Consider the following 11,889-nt stretch of genomic DNA (forward strand, 5'->3'; position numbering starts at 1 on the left):
TAGGTAAAATAACACAAACAAACAACCACAATTCTAATTATTTTAATTAAAAATAAAAAAATACATTTTTTTTATAATAAACTATCAATGATCACATCAAATTCAAAATATTAAATTTAACTTAATACCGTACCCTAATTCACATCAAACTCTTCCCACGTTTATTTACATGTTCTCGTGGCAGGAGATCCGGTGTCAGAAATTGCTATCCCCCCCGCCCCCCCCCCCCGCCCGCTTGGCTCTAGTAATTAACCCATGTTCAGATACAGCCATTGATTGAGGAGCTCACGGCTTTAAAGCAATAAGTCATTAAGTCGTATTCAGCCATTTCAGTAGTAGTTTTCAAACGGCCGATCTTAGAAATTGACAGCGCGTTCGATCAGCGAATTGAAGAATTTGTAAAACCGTGGGCTTCAGCGGGAGAGATACCTCCTCGCTTGCACGGACCTAGGATCCTAACAGAAGTTCAGCCGAGAGAACAGAAGCTCCGGTCATGGCATTCACTTCTCGTATTCTATCGAGATCTAAACAGGTGATCCACTTCAATCCACATCAAGTGATTACGCATTCATTGTTTTAATTTCTTCCTCTTTTTCTTGTTTCTTGTTTTGGTTTTTGTTTACGAGACTCTGAGCGTAAATCGAAAGATTACCCCATGAGGAAAACATAGAGCTAGGGTATTTAACCGCAGAAGATTTTGTCGTCTATGCTGTTGGTTGAGACTAGAAAATGTGGATGGTCAACAATTGCTTTTTAGGGTTTGAGATCCATTTTCTGGATGATGGATTATGTTTTTCTCTTGATTTGGTGAACCAAACAATTGTTGGATTACGTTTACTTGGAAAATGATGATGAGCTTCGGCGGAAAATTCTGCTGATAGATTCGTCTAGTGCAAATAAAATGGAACTTGATTAAAATTTATGGAAAAAAATCCAGTTCTAATTTCATACTTCTGGTAAGATGGTGATACATGGGAGAAACTTCTTTGTGTTTCTATTTAATTATAGATTGTAATTGGGTTTGAGATCGATGGAGTAACTTGCAGTTCTAAAATCTGCGGATGGGTATCAAAATATTATTTTTATTTTTATTTTATTCTATTATTTGCACGAGGCATTATTATCCTGCATGATAACATTTCCATAAACTCCAGTTATCATCATAAGATAAGTATTGCGTTATAAAGCCACTTGAAATGGACTGAAGCTCCTCCACTTTCAGTGATGTCCTTAATGCTCTTTTTTCCTGTCTAATGAGCCAAAATGTTAGGCCGAAACTATTCTATTTTTCCTAAATTGATCAAAATTTCCCTTGTTGGCTGCTGTTTCCCCTTGAAGGTTTGAAAAGAACTTGGCATTCTTTGTTTATTGTTTCAATACGCTCCTTCAAAGCACATTGAGTACTCCAATCGAAATTAATCTTGTTTCACCCAATTTTTTAAGTGCTCCGATTGTCATCTCATTGAATGACTGGATAGCCTACACTTGAATTAGATTAAACCACCTATATTGTTTGACTTAGCCATTTCTAAATATTCCTTCATTTCCTATTATCCCTTCTCCATTTGAATAACCAAGATCAATTCATTCAACTGATACTGATCTCCTCCTCCATGTTGAAATGTTCCTCCAATTCCCACTCAAATGGAAGCTGGTAAAAAAATGGAGGCTAAATACCTCACATATTCAAAAATAAAATAAAATAAAAATTGCACCCAAATGAAATGGTTTATAATAGAATGAAGTATAGTTCCATCTCACCAAATATATTTGGGAAGATCCCCTCTCCCTACAAAAATATAGAACTATGTAACTATAGGGTCCATAATTTAACAATGAATATGGCATTCAACAGAACAGAATGGCGAAACAGGACTTGTGTAGCCGATCCCATTATAGTTGGGAACTTGGGATAAGGCTTGGATGATGATGTAACTATAGAGTCCATCAAGGATCATACTCGTCATTATAAAGGTTTGGGAGTTCTTCTATAGCTCCTGAGTATGAAATAAAACAGATGCTTATAGTACATTGATACATTCCTTCATCCCTATCACTTGGGTTCACCATGCATTCCATTCCTCCAAAGATTAGGTTGCTTCTTCCCTTCCAAATACACCAACATTTAGCAAATAAAATAAGGTTTTCAAAGAATGTGCTTTGTTTGTCGAGGCCCTTCAACAGCCAAGATGCAGTCAAACTGGAAAATCAATTTAAGAGGCAATGGGCACCACCAGGTAGCTTAAGTGCTCCCAGATTTTAGTTGAGTAAAGACAATGTAGGAAGAGATGAGAGACTGATTCTACATTTACATTGCATAAGGAGCAAATATTTCACAAATCATACACCTTGAGATGCAACGAACAGTTTCATGGTAGATGCTCATGTTATTAAATCATACTTGATGCCTTAGAATACAGTCTTTGAAATGGAAAGCAATCCATTGATTTGTAGCCAAAGAATTGGTGGCAAAAGATAAGTAAGATTATAAAACCATCTTCATCTTTATAATCGAGTTTTCTTAAAACCTCTTATAAGGCTTTACACAAATACCTGAAGGTCTCATGGTCATGGAAACCTATGAATATGATACCCATAAACCTGTACATGGGTGTCATCTATCTGAAACCTTTTTTGTTTGTGATCAGCAGAAAAGGAATTTTATTAATGAAAGATTAGGAATTACAAGGTCTGGGGTGTGATTTCCACCCGAAATTGACAACGATTACAGATTTTCCCAAAATATTTGCCTTCTCACCGCCCCTTGTTTAGCCAGAGAATCTGCCATTCCATTTGTTATTCTTCTTACCCACTTAAAGGAAGCATTTAGTTCCCTTGTTAGACTTACGACCTCCCTGAATTTATGCCTGAATACCCAAGGAATCTGGGAGCTATTTCTGGTCCATGAGATGACTACTTGGGAATCCCCTTCCACCTCTAGGTTGTGGAAGCCCAGTTGTTTTGCAAGCCTTAACCCCTGCAGTACACTAACCAGTTCAGCTGTCAATGTGTCACTATGCTCCAAGGGACCTGAATATAGAGCCACCACTCTGCCTTCTTTATCTCTGAAGACTCTCCTCACCCCTGCCAATCCCCTATTACCAATGAAGCTTCCATCAAAGTTGAGTTTTATAAAATTGGGGGCTGGGGGCTTCCATTCCAACATTGTTCTTGCCTTGTCTATAGTCGATAGTGCCACCTCTTTCCAAGTTTTCAAGATATCATTCAGTGAAAAGACTTTGAAATCATCCAAAGTTTTCTCCAAATGTGCAGCCTTCAGCTTAACTAACTCGAGGATTTCTGCTTGGGTCCTACTCTCATCATCTGAAACCCCGTTCATCCATGTCCTAACCACATCTAGGTAACATAGATGGAAATTAATGGAAGCTAACAAATCTAAACTCAGAATTTTCACTCTCATTGTATGCAATACCATTAAGTACTAACAACTAAAAAGAACTATGAACTTTTACCCATAAAAAAGTTAAGAATTGTTTTGCTACAAGGGTACTAATCAAGTTATTTATACATTCTTTTTACCCCAAAGCAATGAGATCGTGTACAAAGTTTTAGGCATAGCTGTTGTGGATTTTGGAAAAGAGATTGCTGGTACATCTTGATGATATCTAGTTGGGCCTTTGGAGAAAAGTTTTTAGCCTTTATGGTTTTCATGGTTCACTGCATTGCTCTCCCCATGGGTTTAAAGATCCAGGACCTTTTCCTGCATTAATTCATTGTGACTTTGGCTGGCAATTGATTTTTATTGTTGCCTTGATCAGCCTTTTGGTCTGAAAGCCATGGTACTTTGTTTTCAATAGTTCCATGTGTTTCTTTCAATTAAGATACTCTTCTCTTCATGGCCTACATGACAAGTCCACTTGTTTCAGTATTTGAAGAGTATAATGATGGTGGATTGTGGATGCAGTATAACTTAATTGAGCCTTATTCAGGGGTTACTAAACAAATCATGCTCCTATTATAGGGTAAATTGCTGAAACCTCCTCTGAAGTTTCTCACCATTGCTGAAACCCCCTGAACTTTTTGACATTGTTGCAAGTAGACCCCCTTTGTTAAAAATCTTTAACAAGAGACATGGAAATGTCCAAAATACCCATGCAATTACTATTAAGGTTGGTTTCTACAGTAAAAAACAATACAAACTTTATGAACAACAACAAAAAAAGAGAGTTTAAAGTTGCAGCTTTACCTTTGAGCAATTGATATGAAGGGCAAAATTGGAAATTAAATCAAATTTGGAAAAGAGATTGGAAGTGCTTGGGGTAGCAATTGATATGAATAGAAAATTAGGAAAATAAACACTTTGGTCAAAGTAACTACATGGGTATTTTGGATGTTTTCATGTTTCTTGTTAGGGGATTTTAACAGAGGGTGTCCACTTGCAACTGTGTCAAAAAGTTTGGGTGAGGTGATTGCAAATTTGCAATTACCAAACTTCAGGGGAGGTTTCAGAAATGGTCCAAAACCTAAGGGGATGTTTTAGCAATTTACCGCCTATTATATGCTAACACAATTAATTTTTACCTATCAAAAACTGAAAGAGAAAGAAAAGCTGCTGTTAACTCATAGTCCTTTGGTCTTTTCCTACAACTTCAACTCACCTACTTGACCTTCTCCTAGGCCTTTTAGCCCTTTACTCATCTGAGCACCATATGTTTAAAACACCTCATTACATCCAATTTAAAATGCTTAAAAGTCTTCAGATGGAAATATCAAGTCCAAATAGAAGGAACAATGATATTAGCACTTGGAAGAAATATGGTCCCTTAAGAAAAACATGTAGTAAGAAGATAAACTTGTGAAACTTCAACTTGGTTGATTATTTGAGTGGATCCTATTAGGCATTCTTTTTTCATTTAACCCTCATTTTACCAGATGATGCCTCATTATGTCTTAAAATTATTTAACTCCAAAGTGGTTCTAAGTCCTAACAATAGCTCAACTGCATAAATCCTGGTTTTCCATTCTACCATATCAAGGCCTATAAATAGCCAGTAAACATGTCATACTGATGTCAATATCTGCAATCCTGAAGGAATTACTGATTTCTGATTTTTCTTATCTTCTTTTTTGTCCTTTTTCTATTGAAAGGTTAACATTTTCTTAAGCAGCATTAAGCCTCAGATGCAACTTTCAATTTGTCCATAGCCAGTATCCGGTGGCCCATTTTATACTCTATTCCGCTTAATTCTTTGAATTTGTGCTTCTTCTTTTTTTTCTTTTACTAGTTACTAGCTCTGTCTCGTTTGATTATTATGTCTTCACAGTTGTATGCTGGTCAGATAGTTCTACAACAGGAGCATATTGTTCCAGCCCGTTTCTTTGCCAAACAAGCAGCACCAGCAGCACCTCCTGCCCTCAAGGGAGATGGTGAGTGGCATTTTTGGTTTTCTGTTTACATGTCAGCTTCTCTATGATCTATTTTCCTGACTTTTATACATGCACTTGAGGTAAAAGAGATGTTGAAGAACATCTTCTTGGAGGTTAAGAAGAAGTTCGATACAGCCCTGGGTGTACTACGGAAGGAGAAGATCACAATAGATCCAGATGATCCAGCTGCAGTTGCTCAGTATGCAAAGGTCATGAAGACTGTGAGAGAAAAGTAAGCATTTTCATTTGAACTTGGAATCTTTTGTGAACATAAATGCTGTAGATCTTCATTTGATATAGTTGACAACTTGACATTGTGCTCGTAAATGTCTCTATATTTCATGTTGGTCGGTCACATTGATCCAGAGCTTTGACCATTTATCCCAGAGCATGGGTTATCTACAGCGTACAAAGTTATCATGCAACTGGTATCAGCAATTTTCTTGGTGCCATGAACCAGTTTTTCTTATCAGTTCATAAATTCTTTTTGACCATAAAAAAGGAATTCCTGGGGAATATGCTTAACCCCTGTTGGTCCACATTTATGCATCAAATGCCTCAGTTTGACCGAAAATGAGGGAATGAAAGCTTCTGTTTACATATGTCATTATTTTATCTGCTTTATAGTTTATATATGTCATTATTCTTTTTCTTTGTTACATCTTCTTCCTTGATTTGGACGTTGTTAAAGAATATCAACCTATTCAAGGACCCCTCACCTAATAGCTTAAGCCTTTAGGTTGAATGGTTCTTGGAGATGGTATCGGAGCCACTTTGGCCAAGTGGTCTAGTGTTCGATCCTCATTACCCCTATTATAATTAATTAAGTTTCGACACAAGGTATGAGTGGGCTGGTGCTTGTTCACTCTTCAAGCCCAATGGGCTTTCGTGTGAGGGGGCATGTTAAATAATATCAACCTATTCAAGGACCTCACCTAATAGCTTAAGCCTTTAGGTTGAATGGTTCTTTGAGAGACGTGGTATCATCACGTAAGCCTTGTCCCAACTATGTGGGTTGGCTTGCATCCTGTTTCACCATTCCATTCTGTTCAGCGCCATATCCATTGTTAAATTATGGGTGTCTCATAGATGTGGCATAAATGGAAAAAGATTTGATCTCTGGCTCAAGTAAGGAGCTTCCCTATACAGCCTAGACTACTAGTGCTATGTGGGTGGATAAAATTTCTGATCCAAACTGTCCTTTCCTGCAAGGGACCTTTATGTATTGGCCACAAGTTTCATCCTACATTCCACATCATTTCTATTATCCCACCTTGTATTACTAATATTAGCCACTTAAACTTACATTTTTTAATTTTGCACTTGTCCATAGAAAGGGCTTATTTTGAAATGTAGCAACATCTTTTAGGCCAAATTTTTTTCCATGAATATAGGTAGGGATAAGAATAATGTGGGACTCTCCCCAAGAGGTGACGAACATTTTCAATCCAAACTTCTTGAGGCAACAAAAGAAGAGAGGAAGAATAATGTGGAGAGTCACTAAGGCAGCTATTGCTTGGGTGGTGTGGGAGAAAAGGAATAACAGAATTTTTGCTGGAAAGAGTAGGACTTTGGAGGAGGTAATTGACAGTATAAAAGCGAGGGTTGCCTTGTGGATAAAAACATTAGACAGCTTTCAGCTTTTCTCAGTTACTGACATTCTAAGGGCATAGAAGGAAATAGGCAAATAGCACAGTCATCTAGAGAAAAAGATAAACTAAGAGCAGAGTGGAAACTGCCAGAGGTTAGCAAAGTAAAGTTGAACTTTGATGGAAGCTCCTTGGGCAACCCAGGAATGGTAGGAATAGGTGGAGCAATCAGGAACTTGGAGAGTAAGATTTTGGCTCTATACACAGGACCAATTGGCATTACAAACTCAGTGAAGGCTGAGTTACTGGCTTTACTACAAGGACTCTGGTTAGCAAAGCAATTGAGTTTTTGACAGGTGGAAGTGGAAGGGGATTCAAAAGTACTTATTTATTGGGCAAAATGTAAAGACATATTCCATGAACTTCTAAACATATTTTCAGGGCAATTGAAAGGTTAGCGAAGGATACAAATGCTGATTTCAGGTGGATTAGGAGTGCAAATGGGTTAGCAGATACTTTAGCTAAACAAGGGACTGCAAGGCAGCATCTGTACTTGGCCTCTTTGTCATATTGGTTATGTTTTTTGGGGATGACACTTTGGTCATCAATTTGTAGTAATCTCACATATATTTACTTAATAAATTAATCATTATTGCTGATAAAAAAAATAGGGCAAATATTGATTCCCCCACCTCCCAAATTTGTCACTGTTACAAACAGAGGTGGGTGATAAGTGGGCATTTTGCAAAATAAACTAAAAATAAATAAATAAATGGAAATTTGTGATGTGGGGTAGACCATAATTTTCACAAAAAAATGCTGACTTGTCAGAGGTGTCTTCTCACGGCTTTTTTTATGATTAGCAAATTGTTCATAGGTGTCTTCTCATCCAATGTCCTGCAAGTCAACTCACTTATCTTGGCACTTCAGCATCAATGCATTAGACAATTTGCACTTTTCTATTGTCACAATAATATTGTGCCATTGAGTGATACACTTGCGTGCCTTTCCATGTCCAACTTGCAGGGCAGACTTGTTCTCAGAATCCCAACGGATTCAGCACACAATTCAGACACGCACACAAGGTATTCAAGATGCTCGAACGTATCTGTTGACATTGAAGGAGATACGAATCAAGTATGTGCTGTTATATCCCCCTGACTTTTGTTTTTATTCATCCATCTGACTTTTAATGTTTATTAACTTTCTATTTAGATTATTCTTCTTATTACCATGATCTTTCTCCAACCAGATTTTTGTTTATGAATGTTTTTGAAACTTAGGGATAGACCATCGATTTCTACTTTTCTATTTGATGTTGCATTTACTAGTGAGGGAATGACTTGATTATGCATTTCACATCTATATATGGCTTGCAATGAAACTTAACTCATGACTTCTTATATTACTGGTTTTGTGTCATGCAATTGATCCACAAAAAGAAAAGGGGGACAAAAACGGTTACACCTAATGTATTATTTAACATCTTTTGCAGGAGAGGCCTCACTGATGACCTTGGTGCAGAGGCTATGATGATGGATGCATTGGAGAAAGTTGAGAAAGAGATCAAGAAGCCACTTCTGAGGTCTGACAAGAAGGGGATGGCTCTTCTTATGAACGAATTTGATACAATCAATAAGAAGTAAGTTTCACTCCAGAATTTGAATCCTACTGGTTGACCCTTTTTATTGGTTCTTGTGACATAATTTAACGTGTTGCACCTATAGTGATTTTTTTTGGATAAATGCACCTGTAGTGAATTTGATACTGTCGTGAATTTCTTCCCCACATGTTTTAAAGGAAAGGCTTACATTAGTACAAGGCATGCCTTATGCACTGATAATGATCCTGGATAATTTTGTTTTTAGATCGGTAATAATCAAATTTTATTGAGCATATTAAACAGAATTTACAAATTTACAAAAGATGGTAAAGTGGCATATATCTACCCCAATAAATCTTACATTAGGTTCCAAGGGAACCTCTAAACATTTTAGGTGCTTGGAAATATAGACATTATGAAGTAAAATTTTGGGGAGCTAATAACAGTTTACAATTGAGTACATATCAGTAGGTTGGCTGTTCTTTTAGCAAGGCAGAAAGGCATGATTAAAAGTGATTTTGCCAAGTAAAAAATCAATAACATAATGTCTTAGATGTCATGATATGCAAAATTCATTATTATTAGCTTTCTTTATTTTTTCTTTTCTTTTCTTTAGTTATAGGATACAACTGTCACCATCCAAAGGCCGGATGGACAGCCCTTTGACAAAATCAGACTTACAAACAAGCCCAAAACAACTCGCTGTGCTTATTAACTCCTTGCTTAGCTAAAGCATCAGCCATTCCATTTTCTGAACTTCTTGCCCATTTAAACTGCACCCCAATCTCTCTTGCTAATCTCAAGATTTCTCTAATCTGTTGTCTGAAAAGCCACATGCCCAAGCTTCTTGCTTGCATCCAGCCTATTACCAGTTTGGAATCTCCCTCCACTTCTAACTGTTGCATTCCCTATTGTTTTGCCAACCTGAGACCTTGGGGTAAGGCGAAAACTTTTGCCCTTGAGGAATCTCCAACCCCTAAACTTTTACCCTATACCTGAGGGGCCTGGGTTTCCTGGAGAGCTTCCATCAAAATTCAGTTTCACTCTAAAGCAACGTGGCGGGGTCCAACTTTCCTGTACCATAGGAGAAAAGGATGAGGAACCAGCTATGGCACTCCATCCTCTAGTGAAGTCAGTATAAGAAAAGTCTTTGAAAAGTTACCATTGCCTAATGTCCAATTACTTAGATGACAAGAAAGGCACCTAACTTGTCAAAAAAAAAGGTGCCATACTACTAATCATCGTATCTGTTGTCCTTATTGTTGCTTCCCTAGTTTCTGGGATATAGAACAGAATGGCTGTACATAGTTTTACTGCTCTTTCTCTACTTGTCAATATAATTAGGCTTGGCATTCGGAGGGAAGATTTGCCAAAGTATGAGGAACAGTTGGAGCTCAAAATTGCTAAAGCCCAGTTGGAAGAGCTGAAGAAAGATGCCCTTGAAGCCATGGAAACTCAGAAGAAACGGTATGATGCCACTTGCTAGTACATTCACAATCCACTTTACTTGTATAAGCCCCATACTATCCTGATAGATTGATTTCAATTGAATGCTTACATAGTTACATGATAGCTTAGAAACAATTAAGATATTTTACGTAACAGCCCACCCTCTTTTCTTGAATGACTAAAAGCCATTTTTGGCTTGGATTTCAAATCATGCTATGTTTACCTTTACCACGATGTTTGTAGATTTGTTATTTATAAATTGATTTTTGTCCTATTCCAGGGAGGAGTTCAAGGACGAGGAAATGGTTGACGTCAAGTCATTGGACATCCGAAACTTCATCTGATACAGGAGTTGACTGAGGGCACCATTTGCACAATCTCATTTCAGAACTAACAATTCCTGTAAGAAATGTTCTGCATCTCAGTTTGATTGGAGTTTGCTAGAAAAGAATGCTTGGCCTCCAAATGAGAGAGTTAAATAGATAAAAATAAATTTAGCAATCAACCAGTTGGCATGGGTGAATTGTGAGTTATAGACTGATGTCCATTTTCTCCATTACCCTTATATTGCTGTGGCTCATGGAAGGCGAGATGTTGGAACAGGTTTATTGTTTTGAGTCAGGATCTGCTCTTTATATATACAGTTTTGCTTAGCTTTACTGTTTTTCCCATCAGCTGAGTGATTGTCCAGCTTGTATACTACTGGAGAAACAGCCATGTTGAAGCAGATCGGGACTTTTATCATTTGTTCCAAAGAGTTCAACGTTAGTAACTTAAATAGAATCCTGACATGCGATTCACAACTAAGTGAGCAGTAATTACTGACTAGTCGCAGTAAGCTAGTAATCAATCTTATAGGTGTAAGTTTGTTCCACGGTAAATAGAAATGATGACAATCCCTAATCCCAGAATTAAAGTCCAGATGCGCGTGTACTATAGTGCAATGTTGATGCGAAATGTCACATGCACCATTAGTATGAGCATTTCTTGAAGTAGTGGTTTAGTCATTGTATTGCCTGCCACAAGTATACTTATTTTTTCATCACCTAAACCTACAAATGACAATGGGGCGGGTTTGGATAGAGTTTTGTAAATGTTACTCTCCTCATCTCCCCAAACCTCCCAACCCACACCCTCTTGAAACCCACAGCAGATTGGATTTTTAAAATCCAAACCATTCCTGATCGCCCCACTATGCCTGCATTTGAAGGTGGGGCAGGTTGGGTTGGTACTTCGTAGGTCAGGTTCAGAATTAACACCAATTTTTTTGTTAAGTAATAAACAAGCAAGATGCTATGAACAAACATCAAATCTTTCAATTATTTGATTGAAAAATGTAGAAAATGCAAATTGTCAATTATCCGTGATAAGATTCAAAACATTATTAAATTTGACACATAATGCATAAGTTAATAGAGTTCAGATTTACTCACAGGACGATCACACCACTTGCAGCCACACATCTGGAACATTTCCATATTGTAAGTTTATAATGCATAAAATCTAAGAAAGGCTTTGGGTTTTCAATTTAAAACTTATAATATCCCTTGGTATATTAGTAATTTAATTATAAGCACTAAGGGTACTATCTAAAATTCATCATGACTTTTTCATATTTCTCTTAAACTAACCACTTCTAGAGAGTCCCCTGTCAGTGAGTTTTATTGTCTAAAACTCACATTCTACTAGATTTCCATTAAGTATATAAGTTTTCCATGTAAACACTTAAGAAACTCCCCTAAAGTGGCCAGTCAATCTTATTAAATATTTTTATGATAAAATCACCCCTGATTGCTCATATTTAACAATTATGCATATATTTTAAATATATGTGGGATGGGTCAGGCCAGGGCTGGGCTT

At 37.2% G+C, this 11,889-nt stretch overlaps 1 protein-coding gene across 2 annotated transcripts; it reads left to right on the top strand.

Annotated features, from left to right (window-relative positions):
* The first annotated feature begins 141 nt into the window (after positions 1–141).
* Positions 142–10,773, top strand: LOC148851480 (putative ATP synthase 24 kDa subunit, mitochondrial). Of its 2 annotated transcripts, none has more exons than XM_088946640.1 (7): positions 142–532; positions 5,286–5,388; positions 5,476–5,620; positions 8,004–8,114; positions 8,473–8,619; positions 9,925–10,047; positions 10,310–10,773. In XM_088946640.1, exons 1-7 carry the CDS (start codon positions 494–496, stop codon positions 10,371–10,373), a joined length of 732 nt encoding a protein of 243 aa, XP_088802766.1. In that variant the 5' UTR covers positions 142–493; the 3' UTR covers positions 10,374–10,773. The 2 variants fall into 2 exon arrangements, with proteins under 2 accessions (XP_088802766.1, XP_088802767.1); XM_088946641.1 differs by having other exon boundaries at positions 192–532; positions 5,301–5,388.
* Positions 10,774–11,889: the final 1,116 nt, after the last annotated feature.

Source organism: Nelumbo lutea, chromosome 5 (genome assembly GCF_056320005.1).
Source record: "Nelumbo lutea isolate HS-2025 chromosome 5, American lotus-T2T, whole genome shotgun sequence".
NCBI classification, from domain to species: Eukaryota; Viridiplantae; Streptophyta; class Magnoliopsida; order Proteales; family Nelumbonaceae; genus Nelumbo; species Nelumbo lutea.